Raw genomic sequence first — 25251 nt, 5'->3', positions numbered from 1 at the left:
AGCACTTTTCCGGTGATGGCTGAGCGTTACTGAGCAGCCTCCAACTGAGCTTGAAAACGTAGATGTGACGTGAGCAACCTGTCTGAAAGTTGGAAGTCTTCTGGTAGCTGTGCCAAGAGAAATCTCAATCATTCCCAATCTAGCAGAGACGGAGAGCGTAGGTATATGTAAGGAGATAACATAGACACAGGTTAATTATTGATCACTAAAATGATAGTTAACATTAGTAATTAAACTTAAACAGCTAATGTGAGACGAAACTGCCTGCGCGCTTCTCCTGTACTATACGGTAATTCCTCTACTATGCGACAGTAAGTCTCGTGGTTATGACACAATCGTTAGCCTATTTTTACAAAAACGTCTGCTACGGAGCCATAACGTGACATACAAGGTAATGGAGCCTTTTATACATTGTCGTGTTTCTTTAGAAATAAACAATGGACAAATAGAGTCTTTAAACTCTTCAGATGTAAAGTTATTTATACAGAAAATACTTTGGAGAAAGAACAACGGTGAACAGTAAGAGCAGGGATTTATTATCTTGGAGCGACTACGAGGTGGAACTGTTACTGAAAGGTCTGTAAGCTAACTAACCGATGAGACTGACGTGCGTCATCGTTTCCAAAGGTCTCCGTTTGTGTCCGTCCAGACTACAAAGCAACCCCGGATTTTCCAAATGTCTCTGTTTTAGGGTCTCAGAAACGCTGCAATAGTGTGGACATGAGGCGGAAACACAGCAAAAGATATTTGTTTTTAAACCAAAACGTAGTAGTGTAGATGTAGCCTAAGTTACCCAGCGGTATATGGAGTAGTTAAAATTAGCCCCACCTACACGCTGCAACTTTAAAATTATGCTTAAACATCAATTCATCAATAATTATATTCCTTTAATATTAGATTAGATTGTATTGTCATTGCACTGAGTACTGAAACAACGCCACAGTTTAGCATCTCACCAGAAGTGCAAATAGTAGTTAAGTGCAGAGAAATGTACATAATATATATGGTGGTAATGTAACAATAATAAAGTGTAAGGGGTAGATATGAGTTTGCTCAGATACTGTATATTTCTTTTACAAACCCTGCAGGTGTCCAGGAATAAGGGAAGTGACGAACTGCCGATGTAGTCAAGCAAGCACTCTCCATTTTCCTGTTTAGCGTAGCGAGAAAGTCAATATTACAGAGTTACAAGCCAATAAAGGAGTCAAGTGAGGCGAGGAACAAAGGAAAGATGGTGGCTTCATATCATGAAACAAACAAAACAAAACCCACTTCCTCACCCTTCAGATTCTCACTAACTCACTACAGCTGAAAGAAAAACAAAAGCAAAGAAACCAAAGCTTATCTGGCTGCACTCATATTACCTGTCGAAATAACACACCTCTCTGTAAGACCAGCACGCCCATGGGTGCAGAGATGGGCGCAGGTGCATTTGCTATTTAAACGACGCGGGCGCTGGACGGGAAATTGACAACTGCGTCGGTTTTAAACTAGCAAAGACACTTGCGTCGGGCTTTGCACTGCGCCGGGTGCAAGATAGGACCCCTAGTGTTCAAGACCCAGGGCCCTGTCTTGCAGGGAAGTGATCGTGCCATTGACCAACAAAAACCTGGTCTAAAGTCAATAATGCAGCATTTCATTGTTATTTTAACAGCGCATTAGTAAAATGCGCCTAGGCTCGTGCACAGCTTGTGCACACTATGCTTGTTACACACACACACACACACACACAGGGACGTGCAGCAGCACACACACATGCAGAAGTATAAAATATTAATATTAATATATAAATATTACAATATGAAATAGTATTATTGTGTATATCTATACCTTTTATATTACATGTTATTATGGTTACTGGTGAAATTATCAGATTTACAGAATTTAAGTAATGGCAAATGAAATTGGCAAATTTTTTCCCATCCCGGAATGCTGTGTGGACTAGCCAGACCCTCCTCCGCAGTGCTGTGGAGGAAGGTCTGGCAATGCGGGACTAGCTCAGACTAAATCACTCTGACATTTTAGTGAAGCAGCTTTTATCAGCTTGAGCGATGGATCAGACAGGCTTGTGATTGGTGGCTGGGACCAGTGACGAACAGAGGAAGGATCAGCCGAAGACGGAAGTCTGGAGGCGATGACCATGGGGGGGTAGAATTAACAATTATATATAAACAGTATAAACATGTGCAGCAAGAAGCCAAAAGATAAAGTGCAAATATGAATACACTATAGGTGAAATATGTACAGCATGGACAGTAGTACTGTATGTATGGGTTGTAAGAGTGTATACAGTCCAGGTAAGTGTATGTGTAAGTACATATGAACAAATATTATTAGTGGTCGACCGGTATGGGTTTCACAACGTCTGATGCCGAAATTTAGACAGCAGTTCAGCCGAGGGCTGATTAGTCTCGCATTGCCAGACTTTACTCCACAGCGCTGTGGAGTAAAGTCTGGCTGCACCACAGATGCATTCTGGGATAGGAGAAAAAACACTGCGTTGTTTGCATTTCTTTAAACCAATCACAATCGTCTTGGGCGGCGCTAAGCTCCAGACGCAGCGACAGTGGCTCTGCTAAATAGTCTCAGGAAGGAACTTGTTTTGGTGGAACATTTACACAACGCAAAAGAAAACGCCACATACAATTTTAAATGAAGTTAACTGTTGACACAATACACTAACGTGAGCTGTTTAAATTAGCTGATACATGGTTAAACCTCATTGGCTCTTACCAGTATATCTCCGTGTGTACTTCGTCCACAGCAATCCCACCAATCGGTCCCAAAACGTCCCAGTTAGAGAGGAAATGCCGTAAACATTTGTAAATCTTTACAATCATTCCCCGAAAGAACCAAGCAGGCCTGCCTTGTTGCACGATCCAAATTTTATTCAAAAGTTGCCATTTTCAGCGTGGAGCTTGCTAGCTCGAAGGTTGTTGTTTCCCGAAGAGAACAGAGTTTGAGAACAGCAACACACACAGAGAGCGGAAGGTGAAGCAATTATCATAGAAATGTTCTTCCGTTGATCCATAATGCCAATAAACCCAAATAAAACAAAAAATATACTCTATGTCATTCTGGAATAGGCCATTCTGCATAATGAGTACTTTTACTTTTACTGTTTTGATGCTAATACTTTTGTAATTTAACTTTGAATGCAGGATTTTTACTTACTACACTGTTTTATTGCTACATTTACTAAAGGAGTACTTGTTCCAGCACTGTCCTGATCCACATGCCTACCCTCACACTCTGACCACTACCTCCCCTCGCTGTGGTGATTTGACCGTTTCTCTGCTCAGTTTGGACTTTTTTCTCCCTGCTGGGTCTCCAGTGGTGGATTGACCTTCCCATCCTCGCAAGAAACAGCACGTTCCCTTATCTTCTCTCTCTTGGGTTAAAAGTCATCCTTCCAAGAAACACTGTCTCACTCTCTCTCCTCCCTTTCCCCTGAAGCACAAGTCTGCCTTCTTTAAAATCTCTCTGCTACCGTCACTGGATTCCTTTTCTTGCTTACAATAATAGCTACTCCTCTCAGGCCTTTATCTCCGTGCCGAGCACTTGATCCTGCAGGATCATCGTCAGGTCACCAGAATATTTGTGGTATCTCCTGTCAGGGTGCTGTGGTGGTGAACTCTCCGTGCCTGTCACCCTTGGTGGCTGTTAATGTCAGCAATAAAGGGATGTACTGCTACACTGTGTTGTACTGCTAAGGGATACATACAGCATATTTAACGTGTTAACATAAGCACTAATGCACGGGGTTAGTGAGGACCGGTATATTGTTCTTGAAAGACTGCCATGCATCTGTTCGGGCCAAGGTCAGGTCAGCTGCGGCTGGAAAATATTCCTACAGCTATTTTTGCTCCCCATGTTACATCATTCACACCTATTGCATAAGCTATTTATTTTGTCATCCGTCATATTGTAGGAAAAGAAGAACCAAGAAACAGGTTTTAGCATTGTTAGAGAATATTGAAGATTCAAAATTCCTTTTTATAGTCCTAACTGTTTAAGCTTACATTGAAAATGCTAGCGGTTGGCCTGTTGGGTAGCTGAAAAGTCTGTGTGATCTATAAAATTAGTGTTGATACAAGCATCGAATTGCTTAATTAGCTTCTCTTGTATTGGTGCTCTTTTCCAGGGCATATACTACTGTCAGCTTTATTGTAGCTTTTTGGAAGGGTTATGGTTATGGTTATTGTATTTAGCAGACACTTTTGTCCAAAATGACAAAATATGAATCTTACAATAGTTAAAATTAACTTAATTAATTTAAAAGTTTTTAAAAGTTGCAAAGCCAATATTAAGCAAAATAGTAATAATAATGCCAATACAATATCAAATTTCAATAATAATAAAAAATAAAATAAACAAATACCATAAATATACAAATCATAACTCTAAGAATTAATTAATTATTTAAGTGTAAGATCAACAGATAAGTCTTGAGACCCCTCTTGAAGGATCCAAAACTATCACATGAACGCAGAACACTAGGCAACTCATAGCATAGAATGTACGCATATTTCTGCAGGGAATGTGTCTGACCAATCACAGTGGGTGTGGGGCGCCTGGGCCAAAAATGCCAGGGCCGATTTTTTTTGTCCCAGTCCAGCCCTGACAAATGATAAGGCATTATTTTATGTTTTCTTGTTGTGAACAAATCCCAAAAGAAGACTGTAGGAGCCATTTTGGTTTATTTTTTTTGTTTGTTTGGTTTGAACTTCCCGCCACTTAGGGCAGTAGTTCGTTGTCAATTAGACAAGGTATTATAATCAAGAGGTAACTGCACTCAGGTGCTGCATTACTGTAGAAGCAAACCGTGCCTTGTGGTAGATGTATGTTACGTTTTTTTATTCTTATTTTTATCTATGAGTGGAAAGTAAAATAATAAGAGTGAAGTGGCTGTTTTCTGTTTCATTACAAACTATAAGAAATACATTGAGTTGTTTTTGGAAACACTGGACATATGGTCATTTATCACACGCGTCTAAAACAAATCGAATCTGCAACCGTGGTGGCGTTCTTTTTAAAGGCAAAGGGGTCACTACAAAGACACAAACAAACAGTGAACCCACAACATGCACCGTCCTGCTGCCATGAACTCTGGTGGAAGAAGTATTGCCTTTAAAATGTACTAAAAGTACCAAAAGTTAAAGTACTCATAATGCTGAATGGCCAATTTCAGTATAATGTAAATGATAGTATTGGATTATAATTATGAATCCATAATGTCTTCAGCACTTATCACTTAGAGCTGGTAAAGGTGGAGCTAAATGTATCTACTTACTGAGCAGCTTGTGAATTTCCCCCCAGGGATCAATAAAGTTGTATCCACAGACTGCTTGGCATCAGTGATGTCACCCATTGGTTTGTGGACTGCTGTTTTGAACAAGGGGGTTAGCTTCTCCTCACAACGCGTACCTCCTATGGCGCCATTTTGATGCTAACAAGCACTCACCCCCCCGTTAGCATCCCATTGACTGCCATTCATTTTGACGCCACTTTGACAGAGAATAACTTTACATCTGAAGAGTTTAAAGACTCTATTTGTCCATTGTTTATTTTTAAAGAAACACGACAATGTATAAAAGGCTCCATTACCTTGTATCTCACATTATGGCTCCGTAGCAGACGTTTTTATAAAAATAGGCTAACGATTGTGTCATAGAGGGACTACGGGCGGAAAATAGCACTTGTGCTACATCCTGGTACAACGCATCTCTCCTTGTTCTTATACAAGGTTAATGTTAACTTGTGCATTGTCCCTGTTTAAATAAAATTAATCAAAAAAAGAATAACCACGGGACTTACTGTCGCATAGTAGAGGAATTACCGTATAGTACAGGAGAAGCTCGCAGGCAGTTTTGACTTCCATTAGCTTTTTAAGTTTAATTACTAATGTTAACTATCATTTTAGTGATCAATAATTAGCCTGTGTCTATGTTATCTCCTTACATATACCTACGCTCTCCGTCTCTGCTAGATTGGGAATGATTGAGATTTCTCTTGGCACAGCTACCAGAAGACTTCCAACTTTCAGACAGGTTGTTCACGTCACATTTACGTCGTCTCTCTCAGTTGGAGGCTGCTCAGTAACGCTCGGCGCTCACCGGAAAAGTGCTTCTAATATCCTTCACTGGTCTCCGTCCTGAGACACGGGATCTGTTGGTCCATTATATATACAGTCTATGGTTTTGAAGCCATGAGTTTGCATTTTTGGCTGTGGCCATCTTGGTTTTTGGAGCCAGAAGTGACAATATTTGGACAAGAGGGCAGAGCTGAGGAGGATGATGTCTAAGCCAGTGTTGTTTATGTTTTCAATGGAGCTGCGCTAAGCTAAATGCTAGGGAGGAAAAGTTGCCGATTTTCAACCGGCTGACGCGAGTCATCCAGCAGAGTTTTGCCGGCGAGTAAACGCGGACCTTAGGGTACTGCCGTCATTCATCTGCATGTACGACGGTACAGATAATTGGCAGACTTTCTCAAAACTTACCAGCTAACACTAGGGCTAGCTAGCTACTTTTGGATGGCAATGTGCTACTGAACACTTAACAAACATTTTTAGGCAGCTAAAATGTTCCAATTAACTTTGCTGAAGTGAAGCGTCAAGCGTTGGCTACGTGCCTATAGCATGCGTGTTATCGATTACGAGCTATGCTGAAACGGAAAAGACAAACGGACCGGAATTTAAAGTCTTCATATTATGCTTTTTGGCTTTTCCCCCTCCTTTTTTGTGTTGTATATCTTTTTGTGCACATTATAGGTTTACAAAGTGAAAAAGCCCGAAGTTCACCCCAAAGGCACTTACCATCTCCAACAGAAAACACTGTTCACAAACTGCTCCAAACAGCTCTATTGTAGTCCAGCCTTTACTTCAGAGACAAACGTGGTCACTTTGGAACACACATTATAATGCTCGCCTAGCTGCTAGCATGGCACTCCCTCATGCTGTGCAACTGACAAGCTAGCAGTACTTACTGCGCATGTGCGACTCCCAACAAAGATGGAACAGAAGTGAGAGGTCTCACTCTGTAGCTAAAACAGAGAGCTCAACACACAGGGTGAAAAGAGGAGCTGCAGCAATGTGCAGTACAACAAAAATATGGTGTTTTCTGAAAATTAAACCACATAAACCTATTCTGGTACAACCTCAAATTACAAATATGAACCTGAAAATGAGCATAATATGAGCACTTTAAAATAAAGTTTGTTAGGAAAAACAAACAAACATGGCTAGTGGAAAATCTGGCTGGTAACTTTTAAAATCTACTCCCTGTGTTGGTTGGTGATCAAAAAAAGTGAATTTAAAGCCCCGACTATAACGACTTCATAAAGAGCCTCACATTCATCGCTGTGTTTGATCTTTCCCTACAGATTAATTTCATTTTCCTCTTCAACATCGTGAGGATCCTGATGACCAAACTGCGAGCCTCCACCACATCCGAGACAATCCAGTACAGGTACGTTCAATGCAAAACTTTCCTCCATGCACACACCTTGAATAATGTTTCTACCTGATCGGTGGAGTGTGGTGAAGAGACTGTGCCTGTAGTCTTTCTGTCATGGTTGTGTGATCACCTGCAGGAAAGCTGTGAAGGCCACACTGGTACTTCTTCCTCTCCTGGGAATCACCTACATGCTGTTCTTCGTCAACCCGGGGGAAGATGAGATCTCTCAAATCGTCTTCATATATTTCAACTCTTTCTTGGAGTCCTTCCAGGTATGATTTATCCCGCAAATTAAAAAAAAAAGGATGTGGATGCTTTCGGGGACAAACGTAAAGTATAAAATCATCCCTTGTGTGGATGTATTTCTGTATACAAAGACACAGTAATTGTAATGAGTGTCAGCAGAGGAGATGATTGAATGTAACGTGTGTGTGTGTGTGATAAGCTGCTGTGCATGTGATAGAAACCAGATCAGGGCGTTGATGTTTTGAATGCCCTCCTTTTTATTTTGGATGATGTTTTGTTCCTCTTTTTATCTCCCTCCTCCTCTCCACACAGGGCTTCTTTGTGTCGGTGTTTTACTGCTTCCTAAACAGCGAGGTAAGCAGATTCACATCCGCCTATTGATCAAACATTTTATGCCCCCCCCACCCCCACCCCCCTTGCCTCAAACACTTATTTATAATACCCGTCTGCAGGCGCTTCCACTCTCCCTTTTGCTACATGTTGCTGTGGGTTATCAGAGGGAATTGACTGAGAATGCTTGGAGCACTTATATTTAGGGCACAATTAAGACTTGTCATGTATAAGTGACATCACGTTCTACTCTTTATGACAGTGTCAGTCTTAATTTGATCTCGTGGAGAAACCGGGGGTGAAACCCTCTCAGAATAGCACCGAAATATGATTGTGCATGCGTGCGCTTAATGTGTGATGATGTTATTATTCATTATTAATATTACTAGCAGTAAGGGCTCCTGCACACTGGCTGTGTGGCGTGAGCGTGTCAGCTGCGTGGCGTGTCCGTTTTTATTTCCGCGCCCATGTTAACAGGTTAGAGCTTACACACTGTCTGCGTGACACGCACGTCTCAGACGCGGCTCGAGCCGCGCCGAAAACGCGTGCATGCTAGAAATAGAACCGACGCCTATTTTTCATGCAACATGCAAGCGTGTTGGAAGCATTTCCAGGCAAAATAGAATAGGAAAAGATGTTTATATGTCATTTTGACACAAATACATTTAATAAATGACATGTTGATGTTTGAAAATCTCTAGGTTTTGACCTAAATGCAGATATAAAAGTAATTTAAAAAAATAATAATAACTAATTATCGATTTTCAAATATTGCACCTGTCAATACAGAACGAAATATTCTGTAGCCTATTGAGCCGTCAATACTGACGACGTTGTCTTTGCTGTAATCAAATCCGTATATATTTATGTTTATGTTTATGGGAAACATACATGTGTACAGACGAGGCTAGCAGCAGCAGCAGCACCTCAGACACGTTTCTGCTGTGCAAAGACAAAAATAACGCCACGCAGCCGCCACGCAACAGAAACGCCACGCTCACGCCACGCAGGCAGTGTGCAGGAGCCCTAATAGTAATAGTTTTATTGTTTTCATTAGTATTATTATGTGTAGTATAGGACTGCACGATATGAGGAAAATATGCGATAACGTGCGTTTTGTTTTTTTTTGACCAGGTGTTCTCAGAGATTATTTATTTGTTTAATTACAATATTTATTTTCTATGGTGAATATATACATATGTAAATATGTATGTTTTCTTTTCTTTTTGTGGTATGTAAGTATATACATATGTAGGGAATTGTAAAGGATGTGTTAAAGATATATGATATAAATATGAAGCCATGGTGATTATTATGGTATTATTATATAGAAGTGGGTAGGGCTAGGCTTAAATAAAGCTTCAGCTTCTTCCTATTCCTTTTTGGACATGTTTTTATTATTGTGTTTTTGTTCTTCTTTTAGCTTTTGTTGGATTATTTTTTACTCACAACTTCATTCATTAATTAATGAATTCATAACTTGCACTACATAAACAGATATTAAAATGTAACATACAGTGAGGAAAATAAGTATTTGAACACCCTGCTATTTTGCAAGTTTTCCCACTTAGAAATCATGGAGGGTCTGAAATTGTCATCGTAGGTGCATGTCCACTGTGAGAGACATAATCTAAAAAAAAAAATCCAGAAATCACAACGTATGATTTTTTAACTATTTCTTTGTATGATACAGCTGCAAATAAGTATTTGAACACCTGAGAAAATCAATGTTAATATTTGGTACAGTAGCCTTTGTTTGCAATTAGAGGTCAAACGTTTCCTGTAGTTTTTCACCAGGTTTGCACACACTGCAGGAGGGATTTTGGCCCACTCCTCCACACAGATCTTCTCTAGATCAGTCAGGTTTCTGGGCTGTCGCTGAGAAACACGGAGTTTGAGCTCCCTCCAAAGATTCTCTATTGGGTTTAGGTCTGGAGACTGGCTAGGCCACGCCAGAACCTTGATATGCTTCTTACAGAGCCACTCCTTGGTTATCCTGGCTGTGTGCTTCGGGTCATGGTCATGTTGGAAGACCCAGCCTCGACCCATCTTCAATGCTCTAACTGAGGGAAGGAGGTTGTTCCCCAAACTCTCGCAATACATGGCCCCGGTCATCCTCTCCTTAATACAGTGCAGTCGCCCTGTCCCATGTGCAGAAAAACACCCCCAAAGCATGATGCTACCACCCCCATGCTTCACAGTAGGGATGGTGTTCTTGGGATGGTACTCATCATTCTTCTTCCTCCAAACACGGTTAGTGGAATTATGACCAAAAAGTTCTATTTTGGTCTCATCTGACCACATGACTTTCTCCCATGACTCCTCTGGATCATCCAAATGTTCATTGGCGAACTTAAGACGGGCCTTGACATGTGCTGGTTTAAGCAGGGGAACCTTCCGTGCCATGCATGATTTCAAACCATGACGTCTTAGTGTATTACCAACAGTAACCTTGGAAACGGTGGTCCCAGCTCTTTTCAGGTCATTGACCAGCTCCTCCCGTGTAGTTCTGGGCTGATTTCTCACCTTTCTTAGGATCATTGAGACCCCACGAGGTGAGATCTTGCATGGAGCCCCAGTCCGAGGGAGATTGACAGTCATGTTTAGCTTCTTCCATTTTCTAATGATTGCTCCAACAGTGGACCTTTTTTCACCAAGCTGCTTGGCAATTTCCCCGTAGCCCTTTCCAGCCTTGTGGAGGTGTACAATTTAGTCTCTAGTGTCTTTGGACAGCTCTTTGGTCTTGGCCATGTTAGTAGTTGGATTCTTACTGATTGTATGGGGTGGACAGGTGTCTTTATGCAGCTAAAGACACCTGAAAAAAGTGCATCTAATTTAGGATAATAAATGGAGTGGAGGTGGACATTTTAAAGGCAGACTAACAGGTCTTTGAGGGTCAGAATTCTAGCTGATAGACAGGTGTTCAAATACTTATTTGCAGCTGTATCATACAAATAAATAGTTAAAAAATCATATATTGTGATTTCTGGATTTTTTTTTTTTAGATTATGTCTCTCACAGTGGACATGCACCTACGATGACAATTTCAGACCCCTCCATGATTTCTAAGTGGGAGAACTTGCAAAATAGCAGGGTGTTCAAATACTTATTTTCCTCACTGTAGACTCACTTTGTTTTGATCCAGTAAGCACAGTAAAAGTCCCGTTAGATATCAATGCTTGAAAAGATTAGCCTGATTGGTTTACCTGTCTCTGGGGGGCAGGTCTTAAAGTTTGATTGACACATTTTGGGCAAATCATTCGGACATTAGACACGGTGTCCGGATTACCGTGAGGGCTAACGGTATTCCGGACAGCTGGGAATTTCACGTCAGACAAAATGCCTCTGTAAATGTGTATATCCCTTCAAAAAGTCTAAATATTTGCAGAAACTAACTCATAAATATTCTATGAGGCCTTAAGAACTTTTCTGTCATTTTGATGGTGGGTTATCATGCTTTGAACAAGTACTTTGCGATCTTAAGTCTTTCCGTTCTGCCTGTCGTCCTGGCCGGAGATATGTTTATTGCGGCGGTTGATATCGCGATGTCAATTTAAAAAAAAAAAAAAAAAAGATTCATTGTGCAGCCCTAGTGTAGTCGCAGTGTTTTGTTGGGTTTCTTGGGCTTTTTTCGTGACATGTTTTTGTTATGTATAAAATGTGCCAGAATTCTAGAGAAAATAAAATAAAAAACATCAATCTTTTTCCCTTCTTCCAAAACTCACAACCCTTCCCTCCCCCTCCTCCCTCATCCTCCACCTTATCCGTAACTAATCCCCTCTTTGCACAATCTCTCCAGATGTCTCCTTGCATGAACAAGCCCACTAACGCAAACAATTATTTCATAGTTTACTCCATGCAAACAGCACGAAAAACAGAATATCAGAAGTGAAACAGATGTTAGAGGAGGTCACGATGCTTCTGGTTTTTTTGGTGTAGATCCACCGTATAGGTGGATCTACACCAAAAAAACGATCAACTTTGGGAGGCTGAACTAACAGTGAAAACACACCAGGCGTCGCGTATAGCCGCGTAGCAGCTATTTTTATTTCACATCCTGAAGGAGAAATGACTATTCGTACCAAATTATATGGCACTACATTTAACAGTTTCCAAGATATTTCAGTCAAAACCACAAACGTCAATGTCACGGTGGCGCTAGAGGAAATGTCAGAGGATCACCAACGGCATCAGGATTCATTCTTAAAATAAAATGTAATTGTAATCCATCCAGAAGGTATTGAGATATTTCAGTCTGGACCAACTGAGCCACACTGCTAATGTGGCAAAAAACAAACTTCAAAATAAAATACCCCAAAAAATAAGTCAATTCAAACTCTTGCTGTGCCGTCTGGCTTCATATTTAAAAATGTTTTAAAAGCCAGTGGAAATGTGTTTTTTTGTACAGTTACAGTTAACCCTCCTGTTGTCCTCGGTTCAAATTTGACCCATTTTCTAAAAGTTTCTATATCAAAACATTTGGGTTTCTTTCAAACAAATAGTCCAAAAAAAAAATAACGTGGATGGTCCCATACAACGCTCATCACAAGTAAAATAAATGATCAGTTCACTACTTTCATTGAATTTGTGTGTTTTATTCAATCTTTATAGTATTTGAAAAAAAAATGATAAAAAAAAAAAAAACGTTGAGAAAAGTCAGAAAAAGCTTCAAAAACGTGGGGGGGGGGGGACCGACAAAAACGTCAAAAAAACGCAGAAAACATCGACAAAAACATCGGAATAAGTGACAACAAAATTGGAAAAAAGCTTCAAAAATGTCGGGAAAAGTCATAAAAGTGTCAAAAAAGACGACCAAAACATTTTTAATTTTGAACCAGAAAATCTAAAAGTTGCAGGTCGACGGACACAAGAGTTAAAAGAATTCCTCGAGTATAACTGCAGTATGAGAGTTTAAAATTCAGCAGGTGGGGATGCAGTTTGATCAGATTTGATTGACAGAGCTGACAAGCGCTGTCATCACATTGTAATCAATATATTGCTAAATTCTGATTGATCACCTTTTTTCTCCAAATGCCCTGGCCACTTTAAACCTAGATGTTCCACTTCTGGGTTTGCCCCGTTGCCCCCGGAAATTCAGCCAGATTTCACTCTTTTCAGCTGGATGTCTGTTACCTTCTTCTTTTCTTTGTGTTGGCGGTCTTCTTCTCGATTTGTGAGGACTATAGTTAACTGCTCCTCAGATCTCTGCAGGGTAAATCCAGACAGCTAGCTAGACTATCTGTCCAATCTGAGTTTTCTGTTGCACGACTCAAACAACTTTTGAACGTACACGCAGAGGCACCGTGGCTCTGTCCGGCGCTTAGTGCCGCCCAAGACGATTGTGATTGGTTTAAAGAAATGGCAATAAACCAGAGCACGTTTTTCTCCCATCCCGGAATGCTGTGTGTCCACAGCGCTGTGGAGGAAGGTCTGGCAATGCGCGACTACTTCAAACTCATGAGAACAAAATACAGAAAATCTCTCGTGTCAAAAAAACCAAAGTGTTCAAACTTCGGTAGTAAATTTCAAGTCCGTGAATGACCTCATCAGCAGGCCCACACAGAATCTGCGGCCTCAGCATTTTCTGCAGATTTTAAGCAAATTAAAACAATAACAATAAACCTCAGGATGTTAACACATCACTCATGTTAACACATCAAGCAACAACAAAAAAACGCATCACCGCTGCAGATTCCCTTTGGGTCTGCTCATCACTTAAAGTGGGAAACTGGAAGAGAAAAATAGATTTTTTTTTTTTTAGAAAGGACAGCTTTGTATTAAGGAGTGTTAATTAACTAACACATCAGGCTCTCAAAAATCTCGATGCATAGGCCCTGAAGATGAAGTAGGCATTAAGATAATGATATCATCACTTGACTTTTTCACTGTGACAATGTGGATTATGTCAGGCCAGTAGGTTTAATCAAGGCAGCCTGATGGTTCGTCAGCTGAATCCTAATCTGGAGCTTCAGTCGGCTCCATCTCACCACAGAGCCCAACATCTGATCACAGAATAATCACAACTTCACCGGCTATTCCTCCAGTAGTACAAGGATGTAATATCAGCCGACTGCTGGCCTTTGGTTAACGTCTCAAACTGGGTAAGCCGGCTGGATGATGAATGAATATCTCATCATGGAGCGTGTTGTAGGGGCTTAACTAGCATAGATTACAGAGGATATTGATTTAAGGTTTTTGTTTCAGCCTTAGGATAGCAGAAAAGAAATGAGACGGATGAACAAAGAACCCACGGTTACATCTCTTCTTCAAGAGAAGAGAAAAAAACATTTAGCACTAAAACACGTGTAGAGGATTAAACGATCTTTACAGAGGACAGCAGCCAAACATAACGCCGGTTAGCACGCTGATGAATTGAGATGTAACATATTATAGTGTGGTGAAATGATTGTTTTGTGCGGATCAGCTTTTTAGGTTCTTCTGAGACTGTATCGTGATTACTGGAGGCAGGGATGCAGAGAAGTAGGACACATGGGACGATTGATTTTGGTTAGGGAGTGAGAGAGGAGGAGGAACCCTTTTTTTAATCATCATTAAAATGATTTACAGTGTGTTGTTGCTACAGTGTGGATTCTGTTTATAAAATACGTGGAATTTATTGCAATTGGAGGTGTAAATTGGGTTTGACATCGAAGAGACTGATTTATGTAGAAGCCCATTTCTGCCAGGAAACAAACAAAAACAAATGAAAAGTTAAAGAAATGATAAAAGTCCTCCTGGTAATTCATTGAAATCATGAGATCAATGTGGATAGCATTGTGATGAAAACAAAAGATCCAGTAAGTCATGTAATAAGAAACTTTCTCAAAATATACTAAGTCATAGCCTGACAAGCCAGACCCACATCCAGATGTTGGGTCTGGGAACTCACCATTGGCAGGGCTCAATCCGAGGGGCGGGATAAACGGTTGTCTTTCAAATTCCCTCTGCACGCAATAGGATAGCGCCACAACCAACCAGAGCAACAAAGAAGGTGCCTTTCAGTGCCGTTCTTTGTTCTTTTCTCAAAGAAAATCTTAACTCCAAGTCTTCCAGAGTCGCGGCCAAAGCCGATTCCAAAGACCGCTGTTCACCAGCAGCAGCAGCCATCTTCTTTGTTTTCAAGTAGCAGGGAATTCACACAGAACCGTCGCAACTCTGCCGTCATTATGTTAAGCCCGCCCACCGACTCTATACACGATGTGATTGGCCCGGCTAGAGTTTGGCTTTTCCAGCTCGCAAGCCAACGGAGAGTTGCTAGACCCCCTATACATTTAACTAAGTCATTATTTCGAAATAAATAAGTCATTATTTTTGCGACACTAAGACATTATTTTAAGATACTACTGTTGTGTGTAAGTGACTGGTAGGAACAACAATCTTTGAAATTGGTCCCGTTAAGCGTGAACAGCTGCAGACAATGTAATCCTATGCTATGGGGCAAATGTGCATCGTCAATTTGGTCCACTAAAAGTGCTTTATTTTGACACTGAAAGTCTCACATTAAGTGTCTGACAACATTATGGAAATGACCCCTTCAGAGATAGGCCTTTAAAACCTCTTTGAGACCTTTCTGTTTAACCTGAAACAGCTCTGAAGTTGATAGTGCTAAACCCACCAGACTCCATTTAAAAAAACAATACTTTTAGCGTGTATAGAGCCAACATATTTTCACATGTAAATCGGTAAACTATGTGTTTATTTCAACCAAACCAAGTTGTGAATGTGGGAAAAGTGGAAAGACAACCCAAAACGGCTTTTCATAGTTTTATTTTGTTTCTGTTGACTTTGAATGAAGTGTATTTTACGATGCTAAAATTTTGTTTATTTACATGAAGTCTGGTGGGTTTAGCGAACGCAATTTCCGTGTATGTTTTTATGTAGAAAGGTCGACCTCCTTAGAAATCCTTTCCATAATGTTGTCAGACACAAAGAATATTAACCTGAGTCTGTCAGCGGCAAAACAAGCACTTTTGTGAAGGTCAATACAAGCTGGACAATTGTCCTATTAACTTCCATTGTAGCTTGTTTCTCCGCTGCCGACAGCAGCGATCTCGGTTAATACTGGACCAATGTCAAAGATTGTTCCCATCAGACACTTGGACACAAAAACATAGGGGTCCAGGTTGAAAAAAACGGTAGTTACCCTTTAAGTGAATATACTTTGTTGCTTTTCACCACTGCATCCATGTACAAAATATGCTCCATATTATTTATTATAACAGCAAAAACAGATGCATTTAAAACAATACGAGGTGATATCTCAGTAAACAGGGTCATTATCAAGGGGAACATGAAGATCAATCAGCGGCCCGGCTGTTTATAAATCCTCCGGCTTTTGTTGCCGACAGGTGCGGTCAGCTGTGAGGAAGCGGTTCCACCGCTGGCAGGAGCAGCACTCCATCCGAGCCCGGATGACCCAGGCCATGTCCATCCCCACGTCACCTTCACGGGTCAGCTTTCACAGCATCAAGCAGTCCACGTCGCTATGAGAGCGGAGGCCAGCGTCGTCCTGGATACAAGCTTTGGGCTGTCGTCATCGTTTTCTGCCACATCACTGAAGTACACTGAAACACTTTGTGAGCTGGGGCAAAAAAGCTGCAGAGAGAGTTACGGAGAGAGAGACAGAGAGAGAGGGAGAGAGAGAGAGAGAGAGAGAGGCTGCATCAGCCTCCTAAACCTCAGGAGGGACATTATATACAGACTTGAAAATGGATAAGGACGGAGATAAAGGACACTGCAGGCTTTAGGAAACGAGAGGTTAGTGGATCAAAAGATGCACGTGACCAAGCTGAGTTTGACATTGAATCTGGGTGTGATGTACAGCACTCCATGCTTTTTAATGTTTGCCTGCCATACAAATTCTCTGTTGTATTCCTGCTTGCACACTTTTAGTTTTAGTTTTTTTGCTATCTTTATGTCAGTGAGAACTCGGAGCTCGTGTCGCTGGACTGCACTGAACCGAACCGGATTCCAACCCAGTGGACACTGGACTCAAACGCAGTGACTTTTAATTTATGGAAATAATTTTATTTTTTTTCAGCTTTTTCATTGTTAAATTGTCTGGTTATAGTGTTTGTTAATTTGGTGTTGTGCTTCCTTCCTCTGTTCACAGCCAGCTCGGTACAGTTGTGGTACTTTTCATCAACTTTCCAGAAAAGTTTAAACACATTCCATAACTTTCTACCTGAAGAGTTTTGATCCAAAATATTATGTGTACCATGAATAGATGTCAAAGGCCAAGCACGTAAGTGGGTATGCAGTGAAGTTTGAAGTCAGATGAGTAGATCGATACCACTGTCAGCCGTTTGAGCCAGAGCCAGGAGGCAATTAGCCTAGCTTAGCATAAATACTGGAAGCATCCTCAAGGTCCAAAAAACAGTGGTGGAATGTTTTTGTTTTAGTTAGGGCTGTCCCGAATACCATTTTTGTGTTACGAAGCTTCAGTGCTAATCAACGGTGAATATTCAAAGCTTGGGTGGTGGCGGCCATAGTGGGGACTGATCAGGACTCAGAGCGCACGTTCAGCGATACCGTGATTCGCTGCAGGGTTGTGCAGCCGTGGTAGTGTTACTGAAATGGCCCATTTGTGTGACGTCCTGTTGTGCAGCGGTGGAAGAGGTATTCAGATCCTTTACTTAAGTAAAAGTACTAATACTACACTTTAAAAATACTCTGTTACAAGTAAAAGTCCTGCATGAAAATGTTACTTTGTTAGTTTGTAAGTATCATCAGGAAAATGTACTTAAAGTATTAAAAGTAAAAATACTCGATGCAGAAAAATCCTCTACACACACAATACATGTGTTTTGTGTGCAGTAATCTTAATGTGTAAAGTATCTAGTAACTAAAGCTGTAACAGATGAATGTAGAGGAGTAAAAAGTACAATATTTCTCTCTGAAATGTGGCGGAGTAGAAGTAGAACGTGGCATGAAAAGAAAAGACTCAAGTGAAGTACAAGTACCTTAACATTTGTACTTATGTACAGTACTGGAGTAAATGTACTTAGTTACATTCCACCACTGCTGTTGTGTTCTTTAACCCGCTAATGTAGCACAAGTAGACTTTATAAAGTATCTCAGTTATTGTTTTCAGTCAGATCGTTTATAGATCTCGACATTTCCGACCGCACTTGAAGGCAGCTTCATTTTACAGAGAAAGAGAAGGAGCGACTGTGCTCTGTTGTTGCAGGAAACAGTCAGCTGTTACACAAACTCCCCCGGGCAGTTCAGTGCTTGTGTTAAGTTTTTTTACCCTCCACGTTCTTGTGGCAGCATAAGAGGCAGTGATGCTTCCTGTTTCCTGTACGGGACTCTCACACCGCTTCAAACCGCACTGACAAGTCTGATCGCTGGTTACATGAATACCTACACAACGAACAAATATCTGAATAGTCGAATATTCGGATCCAGCCCTACTTTTAGTTTAATTTAAAACGATTATTTTAATTGACTTTTGATCTGTCAATTGTTTTCGAGATTATTCGATTAGTTGTTTGGTCTGTAAAAAATAAAAGATGACGTCTTCAAATGTCTCGTTTTGTCCACAAAACACCCAAAGATACACAGTTCACTGTCACAGAAGAGAGAATAAAACTAGAAAATATTCACATTTAACAAGCTGGAATCAGAGAAGTTCTAAAAAACAAGGACTCAAAAAGATTACTCGACTCTCAAAGTAGTTGGCGACTTATTTAATAGTTGATCATCTCTGCAGCTCTTCTTGAGTTAAGTTTATTTTGTCAGACTTTCTTTTAAAAAGGTAAAGGATGAACTTTGATGGATGTTTTGGAACAAAACTCTTCAGCTGGATAAGGACTCTTACGGTGCAGATCCACCTGGCCGTGCGATGCTTCTGTCGCGCCGCGCTCCACTTTATTCCTATGGGTGACGTCAAGCGACTTTAACGCGCCCGCAACGCATCCCGGGAAGGCAGCGCTGCATTTGAAAAAATGCTATGTGTCAAAAAAGCTGGCCAATGCCCTTCTTTATGCAAATGAATCCGTTGAACGCGACACGACTATCCAGTAGAAGTAGACGAAAATCTTTCAAACTGACCTTTGTCGATCTGAAATGAAGACAGATTCAGCAACTGCACGGCCTATTTCTCGCTTAAAATGTTTTCAGAAACACGTTTCGGTGAACTATTTTCGTAAAATACTAAATCGTATTCCGAACTGGCCGTCACTACTGTCGTTTTGAAATTCAGGAGAAGCCAGACCCACGTGACGCGTTCGTCCAATCAGCTGCCGGTCAAGGGGGCGTGGAGCATCAACCATGGATCAGTTGCGTTGCCAAAGTGGATCTGCACTGTTACTGTTGATGCCTCTCTACCAGCCAGACAAGGAGAAGGGTTAGCTGAGACGAATACAGTCTGTTAAATCAGGACATTGTTGTATCTTATCAAGTGACTTTCTGTGCTGTTGGGTTAACTTGAGGCAGGACACGTGAGCGGGCTTTATTGTAAATAGATAAATATATAAGCAGGGGGGGGTTAAAGTCACAAATATAAACCAAAAAAACACAAACCAAACACTGTGAACCATATGGGCACATTAATCATCAATTTACAGTCCACATTCCTTCGATACCAGTATGCCTCGCATTTTTATCACTTGCTGTTCGTGTCGAACTGTATATGAACCTCATCTTTTTGTCGTTTTTATTTTTCATCCCTTTCAAGTGATGTGTGAGCTCTGGTTGTCATGTAATTATTTAAGATAACAGGATTTTTTCATATGCCACTGGGATGTGTTGTATTCTAATGTTAGAGGCATAGTTCAGACGTTTTGAAGTGTGGTTGTGTGAGCTACTTCTCCATAGTCAGTGTTAGATGAGATAACTTCTGTTATGATTTGACACTATAAATCCCATTTAATTGAATTATTATTATGTGACTGGTGGATCTGAACTGTCCCTTTAAAACGCCAAGTCACACGGTAACACAAACTAACTAACCGATCGAGGCAGCGGTAGACCAGCTACTCTCGTGTTCTGCACAACGGAGTCTGGTGGCAGCAGGACATTGCTAAGGCTACGTTCAGACTGCAGGCAAAAGTGGCCCCAAATCTGACTTTTTTTTTGGGTCAAGTGACCAGGTCAGACTTCTTAGAAGTAGTGTGAACACTCAAATCTTGCCTAGATCAGATTTTTTTCAAATCAGATTTAGTATGTCGTATGTGGTCCTGAATCAGACCCAGGTCTGATTTTTTTTTTTTTTTTTTTTTGCGGCCGCAACCAAGGAGGATTTGATGTGACTTTTACGTCAATCTACATCGACATTTGTCACACTTATGCGCCTGCGGGAGTTATCCCTAGACACAGACAGTAACATTTTAAACTTGACTAGGCCTACATAATGGAGAACAGTGAAGGAGCAAGTCAATGGAGGGAGAGGGAGGTGTTAGACCTAATTAGTGTATGCTCATTAATGTTACGGCTGCCATTACACAAACATTTAAAAATAAAAGCGTAAATGCTGACTTCCTCCATAACCTCCCTGACTTTAGTGCAACAGCGTGCTGCGTCTGATGTCATTGTTATTGTTCTTTTGCGCATGCGGGTCAGTTCGAAACAGCAAACAGTTCACACTGGAATCTGATATAGGCCACATTTTAAAAGGTCATGTGAACAGACAAACAAAAAATCTGAATTAAGCATTAAGACTTGCGGTGTGAACGTAGCATTACCGGCAATTTCCACTGGATGCGGAACGTCTCCGGAACGTCGACGGAGTCATTAGGTTTCCATTAAAGTCAATGTGTGTATTTCCACTGACTGCAGAACGTCTGCGTCCCGACTCCGTCCCAGTTCCGTCAGTCCGCAGCAATTCAGCACAATTCAGATTGTGCGGGACAGGAAGTCGAGCACAGAAACAAAATAAAACATCCTGTTACTTTTCAAAATAAAATACACCGTGCTCACGGCAGGTCATATTTCCCTGCACTACACCTTGAAAACACAGCACAGAGTTGTTTCCCCTTTACTCCTCTGGATGGAAACTAACTGTTGTTGGTTTTGTAGTTCTGTTTATAGAAACTACATCCTGTTATATCGCGCGAACATATGTGAACTCGCGAGATCTCGTGGTCGGCTGTGCGCAGCCGTTATGCAACAAATCTGGACCTGGTGGGTATTGACGGACGGTGGAGCACGCAGCCGTTCCGCAGCGGAGCCGGTCCGCAGACGTTCTGCATCCTGTGGAAATCCACGGTTAGTGTAGTACTTCCGTGTCAGTACTCCTGTCTGCTTCTCCAAACTGGTTGGAGTGTCAACCGGAATCTACTGTAGCTAACATACTGACTATGGAGAAGTGGCTCACACAACCACACTTCAAAACATCTGAACTGTGCCTTTAACCATCTGCACGGTCTGTGAAGCTGCTTCCTACCGTTCAAAAATGTGTAATCTGCTGTGTTATTGATGTTTCTCTTCTTTCCTTCAGTTCCCTTCATTTTAACAGAAATCAAAACAAAATATTTCAGACAACAAGTGTATTACTAACATTAGAAATAGTTTTAGCCCCAAAAGAAGAGGAATTAAATCGATGTCCCTACAGTGCTGCATTACGGGAGAATATTGACACTTGGATTATGAATTAGTTTTCCAGTCCAGAGAAGCGTAAGTGACCCTCGATCATTATTAAACCACAACGGTGCAATGTTTGTTCTGTGGGCCCTCTGCAGTCTGCTCAGCGGTTAGATGGAAGAGGTTGTCAGTCCACAGTATGTTCAGCTGATAGTCCTCTAGACTAACCTTCTGTTTCTTTCGTGAAGTTTGAAGAAGAGCTTTGCTAAAGCAACACGTTGCCCGTTAATTCCAAGTTGTTATAGGCTGCGTTATTGTGCACTTGACACTTAAACAGGAACCTGTTCCTATTTCAATCTGCACACGTTTTGATGCTAAACTTCCAGTTTCTTTTACCAGTACCAATTTTATCAATAGAGAGGTGAAGTCCCTCCCCTACTGGTGGACCACCATGGGACCTTATTTCAGAAAAAATGTGTATGGTAGTGAACGGGGAGAGACAAAGAATTTTTTGATCCAGTTTGAATTGAGCCATGGATTACACATATGATGTTCGTCAGTCTAAAAGATTTTGCAAGTGAAGAAAGTCTCAGTTTGTCGTAGTGCCACTTAGTTTTGTATGAACTACATATTTCGTCTGGCACAACTTATGTCACCTTGCTTGCTGTTCGACTTGCTAGCTTGCTAGCACAACACGTATAACTCTTTCTTACCTGATGTGTTTTATCCAGCGTCTTTTTATCAGCCGGGAATCGAAAGGAAGAGCAAGACGTCCGTTGCTCGTGTGAGTAACGTCACATCCCGGTACGAAACACACAGGCATCGTAGCCTCGGCGAGACGTTAGGGTGTGTAGTCTTTCTAATTACATATTTTCACAGTTAGTACTTCAGCAGTTTTATGACAAACTGAGACTTAAATTATCTTTGAAATTGACAAACGTATGTGAAATTCATGGCTCAATTCAAACGGGATCATAAAATGATTTCTCTCCCCGTTCACAGCCTACATATTCTTTCCGAAATAGGGTGCCATGGGCTCCAGCGGAAGGGACTGCGTCTCTCTAGTCGTGTTTCCATCAACGTATTTGTATGCGCATTTTGAAGTATCGCGTTAGAAAATTTTGTTAGAAATGGCAAAATTTGAAAAAACGCTCCCTTGAGGTGGTTTTTGCCTTTTTGGAAAAAGAGTTAATAGTCCCGGTATCCATTGGATGGGAGAAGGATCGAGAAATGGGTCCCATCCAGTGCGGCGTTCAGACCAAACAACTAATCAATTTTTCAGTTTTTCAAGAATCGGTTTAGGAATCGGTTAGGAATCGGAATTGTTTTAAAAGTACCGGTTCGGCATCGGAATCGTAAAAATCCAAACGGTACCCAACCCTATTGAAGGGCGGGTCTTGGCGTGGCCAGAGTAGGATTCGTAAATTTGCGCGCCGTACACTTGTGGCACAAGGTGCGTAGTGGAGTTGCGGTGTGCTATAGCCTGTGCCTCAGCCGCGTCGGGTATATTGACGAATTGGTTCTACAGCTTGAATCGTATGGTCCTGAACACCGCGTATACACAGCGGGGAACGGTTGTCTCGCTGACACCAAATGTCTCTGCCACAACCCTGTATTCTGCACACAGGTGGCCAACTTGTACAATGCTACCTCTCTCCATTTAGCCAAAGAACTTAGCTTCTAAACTCTTTGATTTAGCAAGCCGGTTTGCAATCTACAACCATGCGTAACGTCAACTTGTGACGAAACTACGCTTTGCGTAGTCTAGTTTATTCGCTATAAACCAGTTGATGGAAATGCTTCTAATTCGCAGTTTCTTTTTCTTTTCTTTTTTGCGACATTTTAAAAGTTTGGTTAAAATTCGCATGACAATTAGATGGAAACATGGCTTCTGACTGTTGATTTCTTCTCCTTATTCAACTGTTTCTCAGAGGGATCTTCGTTTTTTTCTGCCCTTTCAGTTGAACCATTGTACAGCGTTTTGTTCTCCGTGAACAAAACTAAATAACATCTATTTGTAAAGAGGACTTTCTACAACCTAAAATCATCAAAGATCATCCAGACATTTGGAATCATCCTCTCGGACATCTGACTATGATCAAGTTCTGTGGCAGCAGATTACGAATTTTTGAACGGTAAAGGGTGTGTGCTCAAATTAAAGAAAAGCCTTGTTATGATTCACTTCTGCAATGTTAAGGAATTCAATTTTTTTTTTAAATGTCAGTAGGAATAAGCAGCAGAGGATGTTGGTGACATGTTGTCATTCCAGCACAGTAAAAAAACCATTTACTCAAACAATTATTGACTTCTTCACAGTGACGTGGTACATATACAGTGATCACAACAAAATCACAATGTAACTCACATTGATATTATTTATTATTATTTATTTTCAATATTGTTATTTTTTCCTACTTGAAAAGATTGTGAAGAGATAATAAACTGTGTGTTGCATTTGACTGAATGAAAAATTCAACAATGTGGAGTCAAGTTTATTTATGGAGCACATTTTTATACGTAAAAAAGAATACACATACACACATTGAGCTAGCGCTTTAAAGGCTCAGCATCGCCGTGCCATTTGTCTCCACCGTCCCCGGAGACAAAAGCAGACAAGAAATACATTTTGAGAATCTTGTGATCCTTTTAAGCTTTGTGTGTGTGTGCGTCTCAGAGGAGAGCGCAGCTTTTAAATAAGATCCTTCTGCCCAACTGAACAACAGAGAGAGAGGGAGGGGAGCATCTTTTGCCGAAAACAAATGTGCAAGGAAAACATGTTGAAATCAACGGCGATGATTTTTACTGAAGTCAAATTTTAAATGTACTCAATAACAATTGTGAGGCACTTTACTTGAGTATTTCCATGTTTTGCTACTTTATACGGTTACACTTTACTTGAAGGTATCTACGTAAGAGTGACATTACACTGTCATGAACGTGTCATAAACATTATAAACAAGTCATAAACATTGTTACTCACAAGTTATGGTTAGGGTTAGAGTTAGGGTTCATGTGTTATGACAGTGTCATGTCACTCTTATGTAGATACCTTCAAGTAAAGTGTTACCCTTTATATTTCTACACTAACAAATATCTGCGTTTTAACTGTTGTATATTTTAACAGAAGTTGTCCATACAACGTGATTCACAGTTGTATTATTGTATATAATTTGTGCACTGACAACTTTTTTTACGCCGTTTGTCTGTTTTCAACACATTTTATAATTTTTTTTTTTTAAAGTTTTGGTCATTTTTTTTCCGACATTCTGGCCAATGTTTTCAGACGTTTCTGTCATTTACTTTGACTTCTTTCACACGTTTTCTGACGTTTTTGTCAAAATTTTGAACGTTTTTTTCAACGTTTTCAGAAGTTTACTAACTGAGCAGCTTTGTATGAAAGAATTTTATATAATAGGCCTAACAGGAAATGTTCTGTAGTTTAACTATACATCATTTCCGTTTTTTTTAATTACTTTTCTGTTATTTTACAGATTTATTTCTTAGAGTGTACTCCGCTACATCTCAGAAGTAACTTTTTACTCAACAAGTCCTCCAAACCACTGGTTCCCAAAGTGGGGTCCAGGGACCCCCACGGGTCCTTGAGGGGATTCCAGGGGGTCCCCAGCAAAAAGGGGAATCATTTATTTTCACAATAACTTAATCCATAAGTAACAGTGACAGAATTTATGACTATTTT

The 25251-nt window shown here is 40.7% G+C and overlaps 1 protein-coding gene and 1 long non-coding RNA gene across 5 annotated transcripts in view; both read left to right on the top strand.

The window, feature by feature from the left end:
- The window catches only part of LOC116061376 (corticotropin-releasing factor receptor 1-like), an 89302-nt gene extending 71528 nt beyond the window's left edge, over positions 1-17774 (top strand). For 3 of the 4 annotated variants that reach the window (XM_035997664.1, XM_031315544.2, XM_035997665.1), the window contains 4 exons: positions 7381-7466; positions 7591-7726; positions 8013-8054; positions 16379-17774. In XM_035997664.1, the coding sequence (XP_035853557.1) occupies positions 7381-7466; positions 7591-7726; positions 8013-8054; positions 16379-16519 (405 nt within the window). In that variant the 3' untranslated portion in view covers positions 16520-17774. The remainder of the gene's footprint in view (positions 1-7380; positions 7467-7590; positions 7727-8012; positions 8055-16378) is intronic. The other variant, XR_004896386.1, reaches the window with a different exon arrangement.
- Positions 17775-21265: 3491 nt separating this feature from the next.
- Positions 21266-25251, top strand: part of LOC116061547 — a 12457-nt gene continuing 8471 nt past the window's right edge. The window contains exon 1 of the long non-coding RNA XR_004107737.1: positions 21266-21740. This is a non-coding gene — a long non-coding RNA (uncharacterized LOC116061547). The remainder of the gene's footprint in view (positions 21741-25251) is intronic.

This window comes from Sander lucioperca, chromosome 22 (assembly GCF_008315115.2).
Source record: "Sander lucioperca isolate FBNREF2018 chromosome 22, SLUC_FBN_1.2, whole genome shotgun sequence".
Classification (NCBI taxonomy): domain Eukaryota; kingdom Metazoa; phylum Chordata; class Actinopteri; order Perciformes; family Percidae; genus Sander; species Sander lucioperca.
Note: the sequence above shows the minus strand (reverse complement) of the source record. Positions and strands in the feature narration are given on the sequence as shown.